The sequence below is a fragment of the Harpia harpyja genome, chromosome 11, assembly GCF_026419915.1.
Source record: "Harpia harpyja isolate bHarHar1 chromosome 11, bHarHar1 primary haplotype, whole genome shotgun sequence".
NCBI lineage: Eukaryota > Metazoa > Chordata > Aves > Accipitriformes > Accipitridae > Harpia > Harpia harpyja.
This window is the reverse complement of record NC_068950.1, coordinates 33,748,908-33,774,924: the sequence shown is the minus strand read 5'-3', so window position 1 is coordinate 33,774,924 and position 26,017 is coordinate 33,748,908. Positions and strand designations below refer to the sequence as shown.

General features: G+C 54.2%; 1 protein-coding gene across 15 annotated transcripts in view; it reads right to left on the bottom strand.

Annotated features, from left to right (window-relative positions):
* PTPRF (protein tyrosine phosphatase receptor type F) overlaps positions 1–26,017 on the bottom strand; it is a 394,257-nt gene that overhangs the window by 3,439 nt on the left and 364,801 nt on the right. For all 15 annotated transcript variants that reach the window (XM_052800806.1, XM_052800805.1, XM_052800810.1 and 12 more), the window contains 8 exons: positions 23,645–23,742; positions 15,565–15,688; positions 13,385–13,560; positions 7,415–7,534; positions 6,158–6,312; positions 4,543–4,828; positions 2,436–2,614; positions 157–283 (listed from right to left, as the gene is read on the bottom strand). In XM_052800806.1, coding sequence (XP_052656766.1) covers positions 157–283; positions 2,436–2,614; positions 4,543–4,828; positions 6,158–6,312; positions 7,415–7,534; positions 13,385–13,560; positions 15,565–15,688; positions 23,645–23,742 — 1,265 coding nt within the window. The remainder of the gene's footprint in view (positions 1–156; positions 284–2,435; positions 2,615–4,542; positions 4,829–6,157; positions 6,313–7,414; positions 7,535–13,384; positions 13,561–15,564; positions 15,689–23,644; positions 23,743–26,017) is intronic.

Below are 26,017 nucleotides of genomic sequence, written 5' to 3'. Positions count from 1 at the left end.
ATATGTGGCTGTGGGGCCACAGGGTCAGCCACAGGACACGCCAGTGGGAGGCTGGCCCGGAGTGGCTGGTGCTGGGGACAGACTAGGGTGAGCTGAGAGGTCGTGCCCACAGACAGCAGCCACACAGCCCCTTTCTCCCCCCGGCAGGATTCGTACCCGGCCCATCTCACGCAGCTTTGTCAACATCACCACGATGGTGGAGTTGTGCTCCCAGAGCATCCGCCAGAAATCCTCTGTGGTCTCAGCCAGTGGTCCCTGCGTGGCGATGTAGGCCTTCTGCTGCCTGTGACAAACATAACGGTGCTCAGACCAGCTCCTGGGAGATGGGCAGCAGCTGCTCCTGGGGGCTGGTGGGCTGGGAGAGCTGGAGGCAGGGGCCCTGTGCAGCATGGAGCACGGCTGACAATGCAGCTGCAGAAAACAGGTCTCTAGGACTAGCCATGGACTCTGGGGGAGGGATGAGCCCGCCCAGCACGTCTTCTAAGTGCTCCCCACAGATGCAGTGAGCACCACCAGGTGCAGGATCCAGAAAGGCTGCTAGTCCTTGCTGGGGTGACACCGTCCCCAGCCCAGCCTCTTGCTGCTGCTTGTCCCCAGCGCTGCTGCACTGAGAGCCCTGGACTCCGAGAAGGGCCAGCTCCGGCTTGCCGGTTCTTTGGCTTGCCGGGCGCCCAGCCTGGCAGGCCACGCCACGCCGCCTGCGAGAGACGGGTCTGGCGCCGCACGGGCAGCGGAGACACGGTCTCGCTTCACCACGGCGGGGCGCCGGAGCCCGCGGGACGAGGGGCCGCATCCTCCCACCCAGCATTTCGTCTCTCCGCTGGTGCTAAAAATTAATGAACATGCTGCAGGACAGCTGTAATGTGCAGGATGAAGACAAGGGCTGCTTCAAGGTGGATTTATAAGACATCATAAAAAGCAGGGAGTGGGGGTGCAGCACGAAACAAAAGAGCTAATAAAGATGCCGCATCAGTGATGTCTGCAGGACCTCGGGCCAACTGATCTCTTTAGATAATACCGAGAAGATTGCTCCGTTCAAAGGGAAGGATGGGAAGAGATAACAGTGCTCTTCGGGGATGGGGTAGGTAGCACATGAGATGGTACCACCTGCCGTGCTGGCAGCCCTCCCTCCGTAGCATCACCAAGGGGCAAAACCAGCACCACTCTTAACCAGCTCTGGAGCCAGGACACAGTGGCTGCAGCCCGCCTGTCAGACACCGGGCTGCCGGGGTGGGCACACAGGCAGGTGGCCACGTTAATGACGCAGCGCTGGACGGCTCGGAGCCACACAGGCAGGAGGGAGCGGAGGCTGCTCCGTGACAGCTTTTCTCCAGCCCCCTCATCCTTTGCTATTACTTTGTCGCACCCTGGGGGAGCCTGGCTCACTGTGGTTTTGCTGTGTTGGGATGCTCCCAGGGTTGGTCCCCTTTTGCTCCTTGCCTACTCTTGCCTCCATGTAGCCCTTCCCCCAGGAACCCTTCCTGGGCTCAGCTGCTGGAGCAGGGATGGAGGCACAGAGCTGCTGGCCTGGCTGCACCGACATCTGTTCCCTTTGGCAGTGCCTGTTGCTCCTGGGAGGTCACTAGCCCATAAGAAGCATTTGGGCAGAGCCAAGCTGGAGGGGGACCATGCCACATCCATCGTTGTATCCCCCAGTCCTGCGCTGGGTGACCCTACTGCGATGGTGCACAGAGAGACGACAGGAATGAGACTTGTATGTGTGTCGTTGGGATTTGGTCTGGATTATTGTCCGGGGATTGGCTGGGAAGGAGATGTCGCCACTGGGCTGTTTCCCTGCATTCTCCTCTCCTGGCACTTTGCATCTGAGAATGCGATGCCAGCAGTTAGATACGGAAACCGTAAGTATTATTGCCCCACTAGACCTCAATCTGTGCTTTCTAAAAGGTATCCGGGGGAGCAGAACCCAGTGATGGGCTCTTCAGCGTTCAGCACCAGCCTTGCCCGAGGATCCACAGACTCCCCCCAAAATCAAGGTAAGGGACAATGAGCCTTGGGCTGCTGCCTGGCTCAGCCACGCATCGCAAGCATACTTCTACCTCTGGTTGCTACAGCTAGTGAGGGGGGGGCAGGTTGCTTAGATGCTGCAGATATGAAACACATGCCATGGGATGCCTACCAGAAGATCCTATAAACCTCCACAGGAGGCAGCACAGCCTCCCACCCCAGCCACGTGGGCATGTCTACAGCAATACAAGCCAGCCTGGCAACGCTCTCGCTAGCAATCTTCACATACTGTAACTATACGCGCTGGAGCATCTGAGAAGATGGAAATAGATAAAATGCAACAAAGTGATCCCCAGCCCACCTCTAGGCAGCCAGCACCAGTCCTTGGGAAAGAGGAGAAGGCAGCTGTGCCCAGGTTTCCAAGCAGGCAGGACAGGCTGGCCCAGGCACCTAAAGTGACCCTTACTTACCTGTACCCATCTATGAAGCTGGCATTGATGTAATCAGAGCCCTCGACACCCCGGATGGGCTGCAGGCAGACTCTCGTCAGCTCGTATGGCATGATGTTCACGAGGCGGTTCTTGAATTTGTTGCACGGGAGGTTGGCACTGATGAAACGTGAGGTATGTGCTTTAGAGTTGGCCAGCAGCTGAAAGAGGAGGAGACATGTCAGACCCCTGCTGGGGATGCAGCAGTCTAGGCCAAAATCAGGACCCGGGCAGCAGGGCAGACAGGAGTCCCTCTGGGCATGCAACCACGCTCCCTCCTCTGACTGAGGGACAGCCGCCGGGGACCAGGCCTTTCCAGACCAGATGAAGGGCTCTGCCACCACGTTAGGAGGAAGCTGCACCCAGCTGCTCTATTTCCCAGTAATCAGCCTGGTTTTCAGTACTGCGTTGGCCCCTCTGCCGTGGCATTGCACACCTAGGTATAGCTCAGCCTTGCTTCTGGCTTTCGGTGCACAGCTGTAGGTGACAGCAGGGGGAGGAGAGCCTGCACTGACTCACTGGTGCAGCCCCGAAGCCACACATAGTGGAGACCCACAGCAGCTCTCTGACCCACAAAGGGCCAGGACATGAAGCTTTGTACCTTGCTGAACCAGGGACACACGCTTGGTGGCATCACGGAAGGAAAGCCTTCCATCTTCCAACAATGTCTTGCTATTTACTTCTCACCCCAGAAGAAACCCAAGAAAAATGTGAGAATTGTGACAGTTTTAGGTAAAGAAGATCTATTCTGGGTTACTGTAAGACATTTTATGGTTCTCTTTAAGCCCTGTAAACTGGAGTCATGGTAAATGTGTTACTTCGATCTGCTAGCAGAGACATTCAAACAGAAGTTCCTCTTTTTTTTTTTTTCCTAGCTTTCTCTTTTATTCCTTTTTTTTTTTCCTTCCCCAACAGACTCTCTCCAGCACCTTCAGAGCCACCCTTCTCTCTGTGTGTGGCCGCTGGTCCTTGGCAGAGGCTCCCTGCAGAACGACAGGGTTGCTCTTTGGGGAGTGATGCAGCCACGTGAGGCCCTCCCATATCCTGCTCCCCATGGTTTCCCATGCAGTGGACGCTGCCAGGGCACGGAGAGGGACAAATTTTATTACTGTTCTAGAGACCCTTGGAGAAACATCAAATTTCTGTCTTTGTTACAACAGAGTTGCTACAGTTGAGTCTAATTCTGTGGCTCTCTTGAGGGGTTTCTCAGGGCAGGTGTCACCATGAAATACTAATGCAGCATGTTCTACTGTCCCAAGCCCAGGACACCAGCAGCTCTGGTAACCACAGGACAGAGCTGCTCAGCTATTCCCACTTTACACAGAAAGTCAATATTCTGCCTCTCCTGCTCCTTTGTCACTTGGAGGGAATCCCCAGGGTGAAGCTGTATTGCTGTAGTTCATTTCACAGCCTGCAAGGTCTGCTGCCTCCCTGCATGAGCTATATTCCCCTGCATGAGTTCACTGGACTAATGCACCTCATCCGAGAATATGGGCGCTTACCAGAGCTCACTTCCATCTCCAAGGCTGTAATAAATATCTGCAGTTGGCATTCACAGATACAGATAGTAAAATGTAGGCTTGGCTTCTTAAAAACAGTGTGCCTTAAAACACAGCCTTCACCAATTCTAGACGCTGAGCCTTGGTATCGAGGTGGTTAAAAGATAACAGAGCTCAGCATTGAAGAGATGAGACTATAAACGTCTCACATATTTAAATTGGAGCCGTTTCCAGACAAGTTGTTCACAGTAACATCAATTATCACTAACACGATCTGCATCTGATTTCAGATGCAGCTCCTGCTGCACAGTGAACCTAGAGCAGAACGTGCTGCTGAGAACTGCGCATCCATCTGCCTTTTATATCCTCCCCAGAAGCTGCCAATCCAGGGGGGACCATGGCCGACACAAGCTTTACAATGCAGATGTATTTTAAATCACTGCCTACCTGGTTTAGAAACATACAAAAGAATAACTGTCTGTAATGATCCGCAGCTCTCCTCTCCCAACCCCTGGACGAGCAGCCCGCTGGGGCTGTGTGGGCAGAAACAGGGTGCCGGGGAAGGAGGGTGCTTGGGCTTTGCCACCAACCTTGAATTCCAGCTCCATTGCAGTAACGCTCTCGCCTGGTGGTACCTGGGTCAGCTTCTGGATGTGAGCAAAGAGGTTGCGTGCAGGCACCTCGGTATTGCCACACGTGGCTGCCTCCAGCAAGGCCTCGTGGATGAAGATGTACTGGTCCTCTGTCTGCACCATGTAGTTGCGCTGAGAGCGCATGCACGTCACGTGGCCGTAGATGTCCACGGTCTTCTCATGCTTCATCCGCTCCAGCATGGCATCAATGACAATGAAGCAACCAGTTCGGCCCACACCGGCACTGCGGGAACAAAGCACGTGGCCCGAGATGACACTGTCTCCTACAGATGCCACGCAAGCTCTGCTCTTGCTTAAGAGAGCACCCGGACCTAGAGCACACAAAAGGGGAGTAAAGGCGGTTCCCCACACTGAGGGCTAATGAGCTGAGCCCCAAACGAGAAATGACAGGAGGAGTGAGGGAGAGAGGCACTGGAGAATGTGGGACACTACTCAGCCCTTCTGCTGTCCCCCTTTCACTGATGGAGCAGAAAGGACATGGTGTCACTCTGCTGGTCCCTGCAGTGGCTGGCAGCACCTCCACAAGCGAAGGAGAAATGTGTTTAACAGGCAGGAGAGTGACAGCATATGTGTGCATGAAGTCAGAAGACCTGAAGTCCAGGCTGGGCCCCGGCATCAGTGAAGCCCATAATTTCAAGCCTGCTTGTCCCCTAATCTGGGTCACTGTTTCCTAACCCATAAAACAAGGACAGCCAGCCCAAGAGGGGAATGCAGAAAGGTGAGGTCACACGTGTCTGTGTTGAGCCCTTTGCTCAAGCACTGGATGCCTCTCCACGTCTGTTGGAAGGGCAGTAGCGATCCCCAAACCACTTACCCCGAGAGCACACTGAAAACAACAGACATGCTGTTGTGACATGTAAACACAGGCAGAGAAAGAGAGCTAGACATTTCCTCATTTATGGTGCAAGTCAGATCCTTAACTGGGCTTTAATACAGCTTGTTTGTGTGTTAATTATACCCCACTCCCATCTGAAACAGAGCATGAAAGAAGAGCATTAAACACTGCTGGTAAGGCGTATGCTGGAACAGCAATGATCGAGTGGTTTGTTCAGTAATAGTCCCCACTTGGCCTGTGTAGATAAATCTTGCCTGGATAAAATGCTGAGCCTTAGTAGACTAATACTTTGCTTAAAGAGCTGCCTTTCTACTCTGCGAAAGAGTTCTACTGTAAATACCACGTACGAATGTTTGCAGAGGTCACTGCATGTGTGTCTGTCAATGATGTGCCTCTGAAAGGTACCACTTACTTATGCTGGGCACAGATCACTTCGTTTTTAAATGGTAGTTGCAGTTTTGCAGGAAAAAGTGTTTTCTGAGGCTGTCCATACAGCAGTGCTGTTTAATCTGACAGAGCAGTAGCAATACAAACGTCGCCACTGCATCACCACTGCTGGTTGCTGTCCTGTTCCCAGCCCAAGCATGCAGTGCAGGTTATGCTGCCGTGAAACCTTCCCTGCAGAAACAGGAGACTCTACTTCTAGCTGGAGAGGTTAAAGCTCCTGCAGCCAGAAGGCACGTGCCCAGGTGCAGCTTCACAAACACACAGTCCTACCTGCAATGGACAACCATGGGCCCAGCATCCGGTGGGTTACAGGCCTTGACCCGTCGCAGGAAAGCTAGGATCGGGGTGGGGTATTCTGGTACCCCGTGATCAGGCCAAGCCATGAACTGGAACTGTCGCAGCTCTCGCTTCTCACTGGAGCCGTTCTGTTGAAGACAAAGAAGAGTTGTTTTGCGTGAGAACAGTCTCATCCTAGGACTGGAACCCACTGGTGGGGTGACAAGGTACCCAGCTGGGAGGGTAACAACAGGCATGTAATTCTGTGTGTGATCATGTATGCATTGGGCTTTTGCCACTGAAAATTTGGAGGCAAAATGTAGACTTCTTACAAGGCTTCTGTACACATAGATGCTCTGTGGAAAGCCAGCTGATACAGAGAGCAAAGCAGACTGAAGGGAAGGTGAAAGACTCCTTTCTGCACAGCATGGGGTCACTACCCATGTATTCACTGCACATTCAGGGGAAAACGGGCACTGGGCATGGAAGGGCCACAGCAGCCAGTTCCCTTCCTGCTCCTCTCCACCATGGGTCTCTCTGGAATGGCTGATCAGGCTGTGTCTGCAGAGACTGCCCTGCTCCCGTCTCCTGTCTTGTGGCTGAGTGATCTATGCAGCAATGCAGTAGGACTGGCTAGGTGACCGCTGGGGGCAAGATGCCTTCCTGGGGCGTGAGTGTGTCCCCACTGCACACTGCTGTGCTCTCTCTGCCAGCATGGTCCAGACTCAGTCACGCACAGAGGCAGCCTGCTGCAAAGCCTGTTTGCTTTGCCGTGACACGCTGCTGCTAGCACAGCCCCCAGGGATTTCCAAATACTAATGAGGTATGCAGCAGGCAGGAGAGAAGGGCACTCATACACATCAGCACGCCCCCTCCATTTGCATCATTAGTGACTGGAGTGCTAAAAATTCACTGCTTCCTATGTTGTCCCTCTAACGGGAGGACAGCTGTTACATGTACGCTCTCCAGAGGCAAGCATCACCTCCGCTCTGGGGTCAACCACAAGGTCTGAATGTGTAGAGGAAAGCATCAGGTATCCTGGCCAAAATCCAGTGGTGGCCAGATGCACAACCTATAGCCAGTCTCCTACTGCAGCCCAGCTGTGAGACATGGCCCACATGTGGACTAGCCACACGCTTGGCCAAGCCAGGCACAACCGGTGGCCTCTGCCTGTGGGCTGTGCAGCACTCTGCAGCATTGGGGAGTGGCTCTGCACTACCTGGAGCAGGAACAGCCCAGCCAGCGCCATACCTTGTAGAGTGCAAAGGTGCGGACGGTGTAGGTCGCCAGCTCGACTGTGTCCAGCAGGGTCACCTGGATCATCCCATAGGTTTCCGTACCCCGGCTCGGCCAGTACTGGTCACACTTTACCTGTGGGGAGGAGAGGAGAAGGGGTCAGTGCTTGGCTGCTGGCTGGGTATTTGGGGTGAGGAACAGGGCTTTGCCCTTCAAAGGGTAAAGACAGAAATGAGTCACTGTGCAGGAGGCCCCAAACACCCAGATTTCCTTCTCCGGGAGTGACCCAATCCCCAGCAGAAAGGCAGCACACCCTGGGCTCCTTTCCACAAGATTCAAACTTAAAAGAGGGATTTTTTTTTTTTTTTTTCTCCTGGAGCCACTGGTGGGAAGCGGCGAAGGGGGCCAGGCCACCAGACACAGCAGCAAGAGCAGCACCAGGTATGAAGACAGTGTGCAGCAATTGCTAGCAGTGATTTGTGCCTGCTCTAATTTTTCTTCTCTGCATCCTGTTTTGGAAGATGGGGGTCTTCAGGGCTGTGCTTGCAGCACCCCTCTGCCTGAGCTCCACCTGGATGGAGAGAAGGTCAGCAGCTGTGGGTTCGTGGGAGGAGAGCTGGTGAAGCAGGGCAGGGGAAACAGTGGTTTCTCTGGGGAAGGCTCTGCTCGAAGGGCAGCCGAGGTGAGGGAGATGCAGCCTGTACCCTCGCCAGCTCCCTGCTATCCCAGCCCAAAGTCCTTGACCCACAGCACTGAGCTGAGACAGGACACAGCTCTGAGTCCAGCATGGTACCCAACAATACAACAGGCACTACCTTTCCCCATAACGTCTGTAGTCAAGTCCCCAGGGCGACCTTGCCAGCGTGGCCCCCAGGCAGCAAACCACCCTGGTGAAAGATGGGACACAGCCCACGCCAGGCCTCCAGCCTGGATGTCGTGTCCACGGGGCTGACCCTGCCGCCCTTCCTACATTGCCGTAGACTCAAGTGCATTGAGCATCCCAGAGAGATGCCAATGTGCCCTTCTGGCAGGTGGCACATCCCTGGAAATCTACATCCCCCAGGTGTTTCAAAAACTGCTCTGCAGCAAGGCACAGATGGCAGCTCAGACACAGACACAACTTGGTCTCCCTCTGTGAGAAGACACAGACTGTGGCCAAACCATCCCTTCAGCCCCTTCCAGCAGGCAGCACTGTCCCGTCATGAAAACACCGCTGGTCCCTAGAGACCCCCTGTCCTGCAGCATCCTTTATATCCCCCTCCCAACTCCACAGACAGAGCACTTTGAGCTACTGGTCACAGTTCCTGCTGCAGCCCACTTGGCAGAGAGCCCTAACGTGCCCCCACGGCCCCATCCCTCTGCCCCCTTCATCTCCCTGTGCATCCCTCCCTGCTCACCTGCTGATGCCCTCACCTTCCTCCTATTCACAGCTCAGCGTTTGAAAACTACTCCTCCAGTTTTGTTCTCTCCAGCCCTGAGCCTCCCTATTTCATCTGGCACCCAGCTCCCCCGCCTCATGGAGCCACGGTGCCTGGCTGACAGGAGGAAGACTTCATTCCCACCCATGTGCACTACACTGAAAATGGTTTCCCGCCCTAGGAGAGAGGAGTGAATGGAAGATCATCTGTGCTTGTCAAGGAATAGTAAACTTAATTATTAGCAGAGCGTGTTTACAGGAGAATGTGTGGGAAGGGAAACAACAGGCTTAATTAGAAATCAATGAAGTTCTGCCTTTTAATTGAGGGCACTTTAAGCAGGGTGGGGCTTGTGAGAGCTAAGAGCCCTCATCCTCCACTGTGGCTGCTGGAGTGTGGCAACCTGGGGTCAGAGGGATGTATCTCTCCCTGCTTTTTTGGAGTCTGCTCTCATTAAGTCCTGCCCTGGCAGAAGTGCCTGGAGCAAGGCTGCCTGATGGGGTACTGCAGGCGCCTGCACACCCAGAGCAGCTCTGCTGCCTCCTGCCCAGGGTCTCCTGCCATTCAGGCTGCTGTGCTGCCTTGGATCTGTGCTCCCAGCATGGCAGGCCCTGCACAAATCTCAGAAGATTTCTCTTCCTCGCTTGGCGCACAGCAGCCTGTTATTTTACACTGACTAGCTGCAGAGCGAACAACTCGGAGGTCAGAAACCTTATTTCACAGCTAAACTGATCCTATCCTCACAAGTGGGTGGCAGCTGCATCTGCATCTCCAGCCACCTGAGTTTGCCTTGTCTGGCTCCGGGATGATGTGACCCGTCGCTAAAGGAGGTGAGGGGAGGGCAGAATGGCATCCTGCAAATGCTGGGGACAGCCACTTGCTGTGTTGTCCTCAGTGTGGTTTGCAAGGGACGTTGCAGGGGAGCAGCACAGCATGTCCCCATGCCTGAGCCCACACCTCAGGGAGAGTGGTCCCCTCCTGCCACCCACATGCTACAAGGCCGTGTGTGTTCGAGCACAAAACAAACTTCAGAGGAGTTCCCTGTGTGGGATAATATCAGCGCCTGGGCTGGTAATTGAAAATTATTTATTCATGACCAGATAAGAGTCAGTCACATTTTCTGCCAAATTTACCCATAATGTTTATGCCCCATTTTCAAGCTCTGTAAATTTTATGCTGAAGCTGATGCACTGTGGCACTAAAGCAGATAAGAGATGTTTTCTTCTGGCAGTGCTTGCTTCTCATTAACTTAAGGAGCACGGTAATGTCCTGAACAGCCGTTTATCGCAGCTTTGCTGAGTGGGTCCTGTCCCTCCCCTTTGATGCCCTGTGCCCAAGAGCGGTCGGGCACCTCTCCTCAGCTAGAGAGCTGTGCTCTGCTCCCAGCGCCGCTCGCAAGCTCCAGATAGCATCGCTGCCAGCAAGAGGGCTGGAGGCGGTTGTGGCTGCCAGGCCCCTCTTCCCCAGAGCCCTTGAGCACCAGCTTCTTTGCACCCCTGCCTGGGGACACAAAGTGGCAGGGGAGAGTCACAGCCCAGGGACGGCTGCTTGGTGCTCTGGGCTGGGACAGAACAAGCCATGGCACTGCTCTGGGAGACCTCGCTCTGCCTGGTTCTTGGGGATAGCCCAGGGTAGGAAAAATCCTGCTTTAATACCTCTCCCGTGCAACACACCCCAGCTGGGACACGCCACGCTTGCAGCTTCGGGAAAGCTAATCTACAATGTGTGTTTCTGAACTGCCACCAAATGATTCTGAAACCGATTGTAAAGCTTTGAAGGCAGCTAAATTGCACAATCCAGCCATTTCTATCCTTTATGTGCCTCTCGCTTTGTGAAAACATGAAAAAGGGAGGATGATTTGGACCATGAAGCCAGCTGAAATTGCAGACCATAAAAGCTGATGCTCTTTAAAGATTTTTTTTCCCCCTGCAGCTCAGGAGGCCTTTAAAGCAGTGTCACCCCTACAGGGCTGCAAAGCTGCTGCTGGTCCCGGTTGGCTTATCTACACACAGCACTGCCGACGGGGACTTGGGAGCTTGCTTGGGAAGGTAGAAGAGCCTGCTCTGTGCTGGGCATCTCGCCATGAGGCCATGCTGCCCACGCCAGGCTCTGCAGCTGGAGACACACTCCTGTGCCTGCACCGAAGCCCCTGGGCAAAGGGACTTTCAAGCAAGGTCACCCGTGGGTAAAGCTGTAACACCATGTGACTGCCTGGAGCAGTCATGTCCCACAGCAGTGTGAACAACAGCAGGCAGCAATGCTGCAGGGACCCAAGGGGTTGCATCAGATGGGGTTTGAAGGCTCTGGAGTGGAGTAAACTGTAAAACAGTGACTCATGCTGAAAGCTGGGAGCAATGGACACTGACCGGGATCTTCCTTGGTCCTAAAAAGGTGTGCTCCTGAGTGAGCTCTAGCCATCACCAAAGGGGCATGAGGAAAAGCAGAGCAGGAAGGTGGCTGAAAGCCATCCTCCCTTGGAAGATGCTGGAGAAGCCAACAAAAAACCCCAGAGAAAATAATCTCCTGCAAGCCACATCCCAGCTTCCCACCAAGGCCCTCCTGTGGGTGGGTGCCCTGAGGCACCTGCAGGGTCCAGTGAACACATCAAGGGAAGCCCTTGCTGTGCAGAGTTGGTTTTACTCAGGGGTGACTGGGCTTCCCCACTGCCTCCCCTGGCAACCAGCCTCTCCTGCAGTGCCTGAGAAAACTGCCCATTTCTCATTAGTGCTGGTGATGTGCCAAAGAGCCAGCAGGGCACGGGCAGGTGGTGTCGGGGAGTGAATGCTGGGGTCTGGGTCCAGTCAGGTCAGCTCAGAGCCCCTGGGCAGCACGCCCGGTCAGGCAGGCTGCCTGCAGCTTCTGCGACAGCTCTGGTCACTGCCTGCCATGACAGGGATTCACAGTGCCCGTCCCATCACCAAAAGCCTGACCACATGCACCGTGTTTAGGACAGAAACCAATACTGTAGGAGTTAATTGCAGGATGACATGACAGGGAGCGTGCTGGAGGGAGATAATGCATGGCTCAGCAGCACAGGCGTCTCAGGCAAAGACAAGTGCCTGTGGGGTCAAAGGAAACCCGTTATCTTTGAGAAACATGCACCTTGGAGTGCCTTCCCATAACTAAGCAGCCCAGAAGTGAGTCAGGACTCCGGGCATGGATTTACTTGGCAACCTAAAAGGGCTTTTCCTGATACTTCAAATATATGCTCCATCACTGAAATGTGAAGGTACAAAAAAGTCCCCATATAACCCCCAGCTGCAGAGAGCAGTTGATCAGCAGCTTCTGATCTTGCTTAGCCCATGTGCCAAGCCCTGAGCCGCAGGACAGGTCAGGTTAATTTACCTCCCTGTTCGGGCTGGAGTGGGTGATGGTAGCCATCGGACAGAGCAGGCAGGGCTGCGCAGCGGGAAGCACAGTGCAAAGCTAGGGTTGGATCTCCAGAGGCAGCTCATCTCCGAGGAACACTATTTTTCACTGCAGGCTGTAGGGCGTTTGTAGAGCCAGGGAAGCCCATGAACAAAGCCCATTTTTGTATATGCATGAAAAGCAGATCTGTTTTGCCACGGTGATCGGTTGTTCCAGCTGCTTCCTCCCAGCCAGCGTGGGCTAGGACATCCCTGCGCACACTTTGGTGCTAAAGCTTTGAAACAGAGGGAGAAGCATGCAGGCAAAAGTTTTAACTAAACCCAAACTTGACAGTTTCTGCTTCTCAAGAAGGAGCTTATTGGGCTAAAAATAACCAGTGCTTCACAGCTTGAGCGCACAGCCCCTTCTCCTGCCGTTGGCATAGCAACACTAAAATATTCTGCAAGTACAAATGCTCACCACTAAAATTTACTTTTAGGAACAAATTGAATCACGAGAGCCAAAAGCTGCCTCCTGCTTGGGCAGGCTTTGCCCAAAGGGTGCATCTGGGCATGGGAGCACTCCGGTCACAGCTTACGAACTCCTGCTTCAGGGGCTGAGTAAGAACCTCTGTCACGAGACACCATAAGCATCATCCGCAGTGAGGGCTCCTGGTCCTTCCTCTCTGCCTCGCGCCCTCCCCACGGTTTGCAGGCAGCTTTGCATTTGTTACATCAGCATATCTAATCTTGGCAGTATGAGCTGATCGTTTATACATGTTGTCATTGGACAAGGCACAAATTAGTCTTGTTATTGCAATGAGGCCCTGTCAGGCTGCAGGATGCTGCTGATACCACCTACCCATTGCAACTTCTCAGCTTCTGGGATGCAGCCCCCAGGCTTTCAGGGACTGTCAATACTCCCCATGTCAGAGCTCTCCTTTCTCCCTTTGGTGTGAGTGATGTGGGCAGGGAAAGGATGAGTGTGCATGCAGACATGCAGGCAAGACAGGGGTTAATGAGCAGTGAAGTGACAAGAGGTTTTGCCACCCTTTTGCCCCACAGGGATATGCTTACAAGGCACTTGTTGCTGAGGTGCCTGCAGCAATGAGCCACACCACTGGACCTGCCTCTCCCTGGATGCCATTACGCTGTTAAGTGTTCCCATCCCTCTCTCCTGCCCCCCTCCCAGCTTCAGAAAAGAGAGGAAGCACACACTGTACCCTGGACTTCTCCTCCAGCCTGGTCATCATGACTATAGTTGCTGTTCTCTGTTCCCACACCATCCTCCAGAAGTCACTGAGGGTTTCTGGCAGAGGTCCCTGTGTGGCGATGTAGGCGTTCTGCTTCCGATACCCATCAATGTAATTGGCATTGATGTAATCACTGCCTGGGACACCTGCAGAGAAAGAGGGTGAAGAGTTACTCCAGGGACAGCCCATGACACTGTGCCTGTCGCTCTGCTGGGCCCGGCAGGCAGGGGAAGAGGCTGGCATGCTCACAAGGCTCTTGACAAGTCTCCTTTACAGGGTGATGCCAGAATCTCTCCCAGAGATCCTGCAAAGGACAGGGATGGTGCCTGAGAAGAACCCTTTGTAACTCCCACATTAATGCAACAAGCAGGCAGCACCAAAGCAGAGAGACAGCTGCCACCCGCAAACAAAGGGAAATTCACAGGCAGGAATATTAAGGAGCTCGTTTGGCCCCAAGCAACTGATTGAAATAATTGTCTTAAATTCACCAGCTATTTGTTATGGTCCTACAGCACCTTTTAAAAATGCGGCTGCCTCATTAGGTTGTCTCTGTTAGCAGGGGATGTCAGGCAGGGATGTCCTCCCATCCCTCCTGCAGGGACAAGTACCCCAGAGGAGCCAGAGACCTTCCTCCCACCACCACTGAAACCCTCCTCAGTGTGAGACCCCCCTCTGCTGCCTGCTGGCAGAGGCTGCTCCAGCTCCCACTCTGCCTCCACCACTTTAAGGAAAGGACTTGTAAAGGCCTTTAAAATGCAAACACACAGTTACTAAAATAAATGCGGCAAAGCAGAGGCCTGGGGCTGTTTCCAAACCCTGCTCAGCTTGGGCTGCCCGGGGTGCAGGGAGGGAAAGCAGCAGGAATCTCCTTGTCTCCCAAGGACAGAACATCTGCATTTCATTAGAGGAAGGAAATATAAAGCTGGGGGTCTCTCCCTTGCCTTTTTGTCCTGGGGAATTTTCTACAGGTCCCAGCAGTCTCCAGCAGAAACGAAGTGCTGGCAGCTCTGGGGGAGCAGCAGCAGCTGGAGTGCAGTGCCTGGCTCCCTTGGCATGGGCGGCAGGGACCTGGCAGGGCGCTTTGGGAACGGTTCCCAGGAAGACAGACACTACTTACAGCAACTGAGTCAGGCTGGAAACCAGGGATTCCCCCGTGTGCTCACCCCACAGCTGTCTAACAGGGTTTGCCCATGATCAGGCATGCCAGGCTTTTGCATAGCTGCTGCTGCTTAACAGACCTTGCTGTGAGGGACCATTTGGACCCCCTCCTCCTCCCACAGAGGATGAGTGGTACATTAGCATTAGAAAAGACTCTTGCATCCCAAGAAAAAGGACGGTAGTAACTGTAGGGCCAGCTGTACGCAAAGCCAGGCCCCAGTCTCTTCCCCAAGCAGGGGTGCATTGAATTAGCTGCGTCTTCCTCATCCCCCATGAGTGGGCTCAGTTCTGGTGTGCAGAGCTGGGTGCTAATTTATAAAACAATGGGAACGGGTGAGCCTGGGCTTCGGTACCTGGGCTCCAGCTCCTCTGTGTGCAAGGGGACTGCAAAGCAGGCACTAAAACCATGTGTGACTCCAGACTCCAGAGATGAGGGGCTGGCTCTTGGAGCCGTGGGGGTCACTGCTATGAACACCAGGGCCCGACGCATCTCCCATGGAGCACAGAGATGTGTGGAGCCTGATGCCCCAGGGGAAGGGGCACCCCTCATCCTGCGCAGCTCTGGGAACTTACTTGGGGGCAAACACTAACAAGTCCCAGAGGAAGATACTGGCCCTGCAATGGTGTTGGGACAGAAGACGGTAGGACTAACAGTGCCATGTCCCACCATGTGCCAAGGCAGGCAGCCGAAGTCACACAGCAGGGCCAGCAGTGAAAAGGGAGGCTGCTGGGACAGGCATCTCTGCTGGCACCAGCAGTAGCAAGAAGCAACCACACGGGGCACACTGCTCTGAGGACACTGGGAAAGCAGGGGCAGCTCTGCAGAGCCCTTCCTCTCTTCTTGCCAGTCAGAACACCCATTTGCTCACGCTGATGCTGGATATGTTTCCTGGTGCTTGCCCCTGCTCGACTGAGAACAGGGAAGAAGATGGTCCCCTGCTACAGCGAGGTTCAGCAGTTTGCTGGGGTGTCCACTCCAGAGTCACTCTTACCATCGATAGAGGTCAGGATGACACGTGAGTGGTCATAGGCGATCACGTTTGCATAGCGGTTTTTCGGTTTATTCACTTCCAGGTTGGAGTTCTCCCAGGTGAACTGCTGCCCCGGATCAATGGACTGTGGAGAGAAAGAGAAGGCGGGAGTCAGGAGCGGTTACAACACAGTGGGATGCTGCAGCACACGTGCGTTTCAGTCAGGAAATCTGTGTCTCCCCGCGCACCTCCCCCCAGGACAGATGCAGCTTCCATGTGTGTCCCCAGCAGCAGGTCAAGCCAGACCACACCGAAACCCAGTCCCCAGTGGGACCTGCCTCCTGTGACCTGCAGGCAAAGCAACCCTGCACTAGGGCAGCCTGCTGCAGATGAGCCTTCACCTCCACTCTCACTGCCTGCTCATCCTTTCCTCTGGAGCTACCCGTCAGCAGAAATTTGGTCGTATGCCAGGACTCCACAGAGACCTGACTGCGCAGTTCTTGACCTAGCGGTTTTATTAGCTGTTGAACTGCAGTCTCCTGAAATATAGCAAGCCCTGGGTGTCTTGTGCCCCAGGAGCTTTGGGTATTAGTGTCCTGCAAGACAGCCTATGAGCTTTTGCCAGGGAATAGTCATGAAAATTGATAGGTTACTATCCACTGCTCTAGCTACTTATGCAATGTAAACATCTCTCGTTTGAGTTAATAGAGTGACAAGGAACTATAAACCTGGAGAAGAGACGTGGTTATAAATCTTGGCCAAAGGCCTGCATGCTATGCAACTGCCTGAAAAGCACACATCCTGATCCCACCTGCGTCCTGGCCTCGCACACCCAATACTTCTCCCACGAGCCATGTGTTGGCGCGCCTGATGCATGGCTCCTCCATGGCCAGGCAGCTCCTTCGCAAAGCCTTTCCTATCGTCTTTGTCCATGCACAAAACAAGGTGAAAAAGGACCATCCCCAAAGCACCCCTCTGAGATGGGATGGCCTCTTTGTCCGAGAGGTGTGTGACGCACCCAGATAAGACAGCTGCCTCATGCAGGAACTTGGTCTGCACATGCAGCCCTGGGCAAGCCCGGGGCAGGCAGCTACAGCAGAAATCGGTCATCCCACGAACCCCCTGCCCCCAAAATTACCAACATAGTCAAAGCCTTCTTAAAATCATGCTGCAGCTCAGGGTCCCCGAAGCTTTGCTGGCCCACAGGCAAAAATATCGAGCAAACAGGCCGGGGGAAGCACCACACGTTATTCTCTCTGCAGGCATCTGTCTTCACTGCTTGGCAGAAAGCCATGTCCGAAGGTTTCTCAGGCAGTAAAACGCCCGTGAGTGTCAGCTCTGGATCAGCTGTGAGCAAAAGGCTGAGCCGGGAAGCACAGCTCCCTGACTGGGCTGACCTGCACGGCCTTCACGGTCCCTCTGCTCAGCCCCATCAACCACCGGCTGTGCACAAGGTGACACCCATCGCTGTCCCCTACTCTCCTGTGCTGTTGAGCAGGCACTTCCCAAGCAGCTGGCAGTGGGTGCAGGTACTGAGCACAGGCACTGCCTGCATCGCTGCACCAGCCCCGAGGGCTTTGCGGCACGTGCAGGGCACGGGCCAGCGCGGTGCCAGGTGGCAGTCACCCATCCCCATGTGTGGCCCACGCCACCAGCCCTCCCCACGGCAGCATGCTGCCCACAGGCAGAGGGGCCAGCGCTGACGAAAACGCGCAGGAGGATGTGACATCACAGCAATGCTAATAGGTAGTTTGGGAAATGTAGGATGTAAATAGACATTTCCTACAGAAAACCTGTAATTTTCTATTATCAGCGTAATAAGCAGGCAGCAGCAGCACTCAGAGGCGCTGCAGCAGGGATGGTGGGAGTGGAGACCACAAGCACCACTTCTAGCTGGAAACCCACTGGCCTGGCTGCCACGGTCCCTGCACACTCCTCTGCCCAGGGACAGAGACGTCCCAGTGCAGCTCAAGGCTCTCTGGGGCACTTCATTTCATTCAGGCACCTATATTTTGTTTTCAGGATAGGCTGCTCACCGAATCAGCTCTTTGGATGCTCTCCTCCCTCAGCTGTGTGGCAGGGGTGACTGCTGCCCACCTAATGGTGTGGCTGAACTGGAGAAGGGCAATAGAAATGATCAAAGGCATGAAAAAGTAAGGGGAACAAAATGTGTAAGGACTTTTCTGTTTGGAGTAGAGACGAGTTGAGAGGCATTTTGATACCAGTCTAGTCAATCCAGAGCACGCTGAAGGAGAAGGACAAATAGACAAACTAAGGAGGAAAATCTACTAATGGCTATTAAAGACATAAATAACACTTCTTTTTCAAAAAGGTGGCCTTAGTCTGCACAGACAGCCCATGCAGAGAGCTGGCTAGCTGGCGGTGGAACTGAGACTGGCCCTGCAGGTATGACTGAACATTTTCTTGCACCCTGCTTGCACCCGATGAACACTCGTTCAGCACCGGGCACAGGTGGGTGCTGGAGTGAACCCTCCCTTCACAGCAGAGGCAGGGAGAGCTCAGTGCAGTCGTTCGCACTCAATCTACACTGCAAATCACTGCCAAAAGGCTGCAGGGCTGCCCAAGCTGTGGGGTGCAGTGTGCTTTGCACAGCAAGTCTGCGTCCTGCCACAGCGGTGGAAAGGGTTATTTCCTGGGGGAGACAAAGCTGCCAAGAGCCCCCAGAATGGAGGAGGAGCATCAAGGTGTTGCCAATAGGGTTAATTGCTTTGATGTGCAACGAGGATGTGCAGAAACGGTCTAATCATCATCAGCCTCTTAAGAGGGCAAACAGGTGAGAAAGTCAGAAGTAATACAGCACCTGAGTGCAAAGAGGCTCTAATTAAATACTCCTGCAAATTAGTGACTCATTTAGAAGTAAAATGATTTAATTTAAACTCTGGTGATGAATTAATGTACACCTGTTCCCCCCTTTAAGGCAAACAAATGAGTAAATAAACGGGAGGATGATGGGCTGCTTGGAGAGCAGTTGAAGTCCTTACATGGAGTGGTGGTTGGCAAAGCCTTATCCCATCTCTGTACGATGCTCCGCAGCCCCTGACTATGGCAGCACTGCCTTGTCTCCCCACCTTGCTCCACAACTGCCTGGGCACTGGGAGTCTGCTCTTGTTCCTTTCTGGGGCTCATGGGAATGACTTCTTCATCCCAAAACTTGATCAGAGTAACAGTTTCAACTCGTTCTTCCTAGAAAGCAGAAGGGCTGGGAAATTGGAAGGAAATGAGCCAGGAATAAACTTAAAAGCACCATGACTTTTACTTTTGCTTTGCTTTAAAGTGACAGGGGAGATGCTGTAAGACAGCAAGTGCAAATTAAGAAAAAGCCCAATTAGTAAAACTCCTCCTTCCCAGCATGGAAGTGCAAGGAGTGATCTCTCCAAAGCAGCTCAGGGATCCCTGCTGCTACTGTCATCAACATAAAGACAGAGCCAGACCATTGAAACGGGATTGGAAAAAGGCTCTTTCCTTGACAGACTCGAGAGCACTTTACAAATGCCTTGAAAACATCCCTGCGTGCCAGTCTGTCTCAGATATGGTCCACCCTTCCTCAGTGCACCTCCCAAATCGCTCTGCAAGCAGAGTCCCTGCGGATGCCCCTACTGCTGGCAGGCATGGGCAGCCCGGGCAGGCAGACCTCTGGGGCAACATGGCAGCTTGGCTGCCCCTGGCTGTAGCAGCCAAGGAGCTGGGCAGCCATGGCCCCATCCTGCTCAGCAGCCCAGGCGGCTACACAAGGGCATGGGGAGGGGAAGGTGCTCGGGCTGTGAGTGCTTCCCAGCCTCCTGTGAAATCAACCACATTAGCACAGGCATTGACCACTGTCAATCTGCGCTGCGTCTCAAATGAGGACATAATGCGCTCCTGAATCAATCGCTGGCAGTGCTTCAGCCTTATTATTCTTATTACCGGAACGTGAGTGCTGCGTGCCTGCCAGGCAGCTTCCCGATTAGCGCATTAAACCCGTAACACACGGCTCCCCAGGTGCTATCTGGACCCCGGGTCCAGCACCTCCTGGGCTCACCGGCCCCAGGGACACAAGCACCTCTCCTGCAGCCTAAGCTGCCTTGCCAGGACTGCAGGCATGGGAGATGCAATGTCCTCGGTGGCTTTAAGGGAAATGCAAGTGAGCACAGGGTTTGTCCAGCCGTGTTTCTCTCCATACAAAACTGTGGAGAAAGGGCTGCAGCCTCCCCACCGCACTGGGAAGCATGAGCACAGTCAAATCTCATGGACAACCTAAAGATTATCAAGGAGTAACGTGCCAGGCAGCGGGCCGCTGCCTGGCACTCGTCACCTCCAGCCTGCTCTCCTCCCAGGGGCTGTCCACTGGAGGGACATGCCAAAGGGACTGGGCACAAGGGGCAATGGCCACAAGTTCCAGTTTGGATGTAAGGAAAAGATTTTCCCTGGGAAGGTGGTGCAGGACCTAGCCCAGAAATGACAGCAGACACAAGGGAGCAGGAACCTGCCCTGGTTGGAGCCAGTCCATCCCGTGTTTGTTAATAGCAACAAAGGGGACAGCAGCACTCGGCTTGCTGGATCCCACAGTGAAAGTGCGAGTTGCGGTGCATGTGTGCACGCTTGTTTGTACCAGTGTGGGTATCCCCCATCCGAGAGCAGGATCCTGCCCCACACCTACAGGCTGCAGCATGGGAAGGTGGCCCACAGGAGGAGCTCCAACACAGCTGCAGCACCCACCACAGCCTGCAGATAAATAATTAAGGGGCTCAGCCTCCCTTCTACTTATTTAACTCCATTAATCCCACGCTGTAAATTCACTGTGGCTCTTACTGTACACTAAAAATGAAATACTCTCCTGATGTGGCCGGGCCAGGAGCTGCTGCCAGACCCTTGCACTCTGCACCCCCAGCTCTACTGCATGCTTGGGAAGAGTGTTGTGGGGCTGTGCTATGCCCCACGCCAGAGCAGCCGGCAGCAGAGTTAACTCTCTGTGCCTGCAGCCGGCTCAGCTCCCAGGACCTGCAGTTCAACCTCTCCTGTCACACCAGGTGTACCAACAGGTCTAGCTAGGATTGCTCCCTGCCTGCTGGGGGCGAGGGCTAACCTGCAGCTCGAGAGCCCATTCTCACTGCAGCCAGTGCACGGCTCGCTCTGTGCTGGCTTTGCCGCATGGGCTGCTTGGCCACGTGTGCTGGCAAACTGGTGTGAGCAATATTATTTGTTCTCTGACCTGTGGGAAGTGAGGCCAGATGGCTCTAAGAAATCTCTGCCACCCTCCCTGCTCCATTCCCAGGGGTGCAGGGAGGTGCTGACAGGTCTTGTTTTGTGTCACCTATGTCTAGGTTAACCTGCTATTGCTTGTACAACCAAAGCAAGCTCTGGGCAGCTGCCCTCAGTGGTTAAAAGTGCTGTTAAATATTTGCTCTCTGCCTGAGGTGCCACCGCTCCTGGAACGTGAGCCATCTACAACCAGCCCTGCACCACACGGAGACGTTAGGCTGCTCAGCTGCTCTGCAAAAACACTTAAAATGCAACTATTTCAAAGCACAATCAAACAGCAAATGGGCCTTGGGGTTCACCAGCGATGCCTTCGTCCCTTGGCTCTCCCTGCTCAGCTATGCTATACCCAGTCTGGTAGCACTATCATGCCACAGGAAAACAGGGTCAGGGCCTCCATCTTTCGACGTGCTGGGTCACCACTCAGCTCTGCGTAGGTCTGGGGCTCACACAGTCCCAGGGCGGGCGCCGGGACTCTATCATCACTCACTGACTGCAATCGCACAGAATTTGCCGAGGTGCGGTTCCCTGCCTCTCGGGCTCCCGCAGGGGCTGCACAGCCTGCTCCCTTCCCACCTCCGCTATTTCCACATCCACTCCGCAGATTCCCTTACTCAGCAGCGCATGCCGTGCTCATCCTGCCCTCCAGCCCTCCCATCGCAGGCGCCAAAGGGAGCTGTTGCCCTGCCAAACCCACGCACACAGGGACCAGGATGAGAGCAGACCCATTGCCGCAGTAATCCTGCACAGGCGGCTGCTGTTCTCTGCAAACTCAGTCCAGGATTTTTCTCACTGGCATTTCAAATGGGAAATGACCGTACTGATCCCCACATGCCAACAAGGGGCAACCCCTTCTGCTTTGGGGTCCATCCTAGTGTCAAACACCGTATGAGCCTGTCATGTTCAGTAATTTCTAGCTGATGAGGAGTCAAACACAGCAGAATCCAGGGGAAAAAAATTACATGCAACAATCAGCTACTTAATAGCTGCTTCAACATGAAAAGTACAACTGATTGGTGCTCTCAACCAGCCATGATATTCTAAAGAAAGAGAAATGAGAAGAGAGGCTCATGGAAACAGCTAAGAGAATTTACTTAATGCTCATTTTTTCCAAAATGGTTCCCACAGCTCAGTATTACGCTGCAGGCTCCAACCAGCACAGGCCTAGTGTGAGGATGGGAGTGCACAGACACTGGATCCTGCTGAATCCCCACTGCGCAGCAGAGGCACAGTCTGCCTGTAGCGCAGTGGACAGCCCTGCTTAACATTTCAGCTGGACTTGTAAGAAAAGCCCAAGGCAGACAGATATGACTGCATACCTTGGCACCACTGGCAGGACATACACGAACACAGAAGTAACTGCAGGGGAAGCACATTATTCCTCTAAACATTTCCCAAGTTGCAGTGTAATGCTGTAGCTGGAGAAAGCTCAGCTCCTCTCTGGTCTAGACAGCAGTATGCAGAGGGATGGCAAAGCCCTCCACTTGGCATCCTGAAGCAAAAAGGAGCTCTCTGCCTTCCTCAGATACAGGCAGCACACCCTTTGAACTAGCTGGAATTTGTCCCTTACCTTCTCAACACAGAGATCTGCTTTGCCTTTCCTGGCATATATAATCCTACCTTATGGGCAAATGTTCTAATCTCATCTCATAAATCAGTTTAGGTATGCTGCAGGAAGGGGAGGCCACAGGCACAGGCAGATAACAATTCAAACAGAAGCGATAACACATGCAAAGGACACTTCCAAAATTTATTCCCTCTTTAATACTAGTGGGGGGTTTATTTACAAGTCCCCTGCAGCTCAAGAGGGTCCTGCGTGTGAGCACAGGAAAACATAATCCTGCCATTGCTGCTCTCATGGCTGCAGAGGAACTTTCCCTGACTTTACATGTTTTCAACCTAATCATGCAGCCCGGAGAGTGGCGAGAAAGGCAAAGCAGCCCTTGTGCAGGTCAGCCCCTTGCCCTCCACATGTGCACCCCGTCGGCAAGTTGTCCTCAGGGGAGGACAGGAATGGAGGGAGTTGGGCTGGGAGAGGTGCAGTGCAGGATGGGGGGGGGGTCACCAAACGCCCAGCGCATGCCTGTGTGCGTGAGCAAAGGCAGCATCGGTGGTGGGTGCGGACAGTACCTGTCTGGGGCTCCACTAGGGATACGGAGAAGGGTGGGAGTGTGATTCAGTAGTGCAGGGGAGTTTGCAGCTCAGGATTGCAGGGCACAGGCAGAGAGCGCTCCATGCAGGGAGGGGAGCTGGGATTGCTCCAGGGCAGTGAGACATTAGCAGAGTTTCTGGTGGCAGAGATGCTGAACCGCACAGGCTAATGCCAGCACAGTCCAGCAGCATGCAGGGGGAGATTAGATGGGGAAAGCAGGAATGAAAACTCAAATGTGTGTTTGTCAGCAGCAGAGGATGGTGCAGAAAACAAAGCTCTGAATACAGATGGAAGTGAAGGGGCACAGGATGCTATGGACTGAAATACCTCAGCCAGCCTGCACGGAGGGCAGCCCTCATGGAGCAGAAGAACAAAGTAAACAGAGACAGCCCAGGTGGGTAGACACGAGCTCCCATTCACTCCTAAGACCATAACCATGGAGGGAGCATGGCAGGCTCCTGCGCGTTCAGCTGCAAGGCCTTTTCCCCGTACAAACCATGCTTCAACTGCTCAAGGCGAGTTCCCACTGCTCTGGGGCTGGCAGGGAGAGCTGGCAGGCTCCCAGGCCTGGCTCGGAGCCCACGCAGGCGATGCCGGTGCGGGGGAGGCACAGCTCAGCTTTCAAGCCCTCTCCACTGGGGGTCCTGGCCAGCATCACTTTGCCCCCACCGCCCAGCACGCTCTCACGCTCACCTCATACTCCTGGGAGAACTTCAGCCCATCGTTGGCCTTCAGCCTATCGATGTTGTCGGCGAGGTCCGTCACAGGGATGGGGGGGTGGTCACGCATGCCTGCAAGCAAGACAAGGAGGTAGGAGGGAGAGGAAAATGGTTACAGCTCTGCATGGCCAAGGAAGGCTCAACAACAGCATGTGCACAGCAAACCCGAAAGGTGGGTGCAAGGCGGACACGTGTGACTATGTGAAGCGCTGGGCAGGATGGATGGGAAGTTGGCGAGATCACACGGCATGCTGCACACACTCTCAGAGCACACGGTTCAGTGAAACAAAACAGAAAGGTGATGTGCAGAATGTGCATGACCAGGTGAGCATGCTCGGACAGTACAGCCACCGGGCACACAGAGCAGGCCACGCAGCGGGCAGGGGCTCGGGCAAGCCCCCGGCAGGAACGTGCCGAGGATACGCTGTCAATGCACTTCCCGGGCTCCTGCATAGGCTGAAGTTGAACACACTGATTCTCTGGCGCTCTCACCACCAAGGGCTGAGGCTGATCCTCTTGCTTACCCCTAACAATGGCATTAGCCAAAACGAAACTTGCCCAGACGTGCACCAGGGGAAACCTCCGTGGTGTATGTGCACAGCTTTTTGGGGTAGGCAGATGCTGCCCCAGCCCCTGGGGAGCTAAAGAAAGACGGGAAGGGCCCCACAGAGGACCGGCTGCTCCCCTGGTCGGAGACTGCACAACTTGCCAAGAGCTGAGGAGCAGCTCTGCCCACAGCTGCGTAACTCAGTGCTTTTCAATGGTGCTCCGGAGGCAGAGCCAGCTCCAGGGCCCAAAATCCAGCTCCACTGGGTGGCTCGTGCAAGGCACCATGTTCAGCGACGTGCCCTACAGCAAGGCTGCTGCGAGCTGGGATGCAGCTCAAGCCATGGCAGGTCTTGCCCTGTCTAAAGCAGGGATGCACAGTATGGCTCATCCTGGGCACAGCCCAAGCCCTGCTCAGGGGAGAGGCCCGCAGGAGGGGATCCCACAGGTCCCACAGAGGGGACAGGTACTGAGGGGGTATGCATGTGGGATTGGGAGGAGCCCTACTGGGGCCCTGGGATTCAAGGCTCAACCATTGCAACCTCTTTCTCTGAAGCTGAGATGGCAAATTGGCAGGAATGTGGCTGTGAAACATCTCATCCAAAGCCTGGCTCATCCAAATCCCAAGGTTCGTGGCTCCATCAGCTGCTCTGTGGGTTTCCCAGAAACCCCACGTGGGTAATAATGATTATTAATAGGCTGAAGCTGTTGATTCACACCCAGGGAGACAGACTGGAGCATGGCCAGGAGCTTCTCAATCGCTCAGGAGCCTGAACACTGCCACTGATGGCAGTGATGGGCCGCTGAGGTGATGGAGCAGTCCCCAGGCTGAGTACGTGCATTTTACACAGCGGTGACAAGCCACTAGGTGATAACATGGAAGTGTTACACCGCAGCCGCTGCACAGCAGGGCTCCTCACACCTCTGCCAAAAGCATCTGACATCGCTGCGTATAGGCAAGACCCAATCCAACACACACTTGTCCTTCTATCACTTGACAGCGCAGAGCTATCCACAGATGGCCTGAGAGCCCACGGACAGACGGAGAAGGAAAGATCCCTCTTCTGCCTTGTGCTGAGGTCCTCCTGCAAATGGTCCTCTGTTTGCCACTTCACCCATCAGGATCCCCAAGGTGGTTGAGCAGGCCCACAAAGACGGATTTCTGCACAATTTGCTTATTGGTGCCAGAGCCAGACCTCCAGAGGCTGTGGCTCAGGAGCAGCCTTTGCAGTGCAGAGCTGTTACTGATGAGCAATTGAATGAGGAGAACAGTGTGGCACCAAGGCAGAAGTGTGGGGCTGGAAGAAGAGGCTGGAACATAGCCATGGTATGTGCTTATCCCAGCATGGTTATGTATGAAGTACGGCAGAGCCATGGACCACAGCAGAGCTGCAGACACTCATCTCCGCTGAGAAATACAAGGGGTCTCTCCAAACTTCAGTTTTGCTGGCCAAAGGAGTGTTGCAGCAACAAAGCAGCTGCAAGAGCAGATGGGGAGAAAGAGGTGGTTGGTATCCCATTATGGTGAACCTAGAACAACTGCCACTAACCGTGTAGGGCAAGACAGAGGAGATTTGTACACACTACCAGGACTTCTACATGCTCTTCCAATGACTCTGGCAAGAGGACAGTGAGCTCTCTGCCAGGCTAGAAGGGCTTAGAGGTCTCACAATGCCTGCAGGGCCGCAGACTGCAAAGCCCTTGGCTCTGCTCCTGGGCAAAGCATCTGTCCTATGTACTTCTCCCATTCCTGTGCGCACACGCAGATGCTTTGTACATCACGCAGCAGGGAGGACATGCT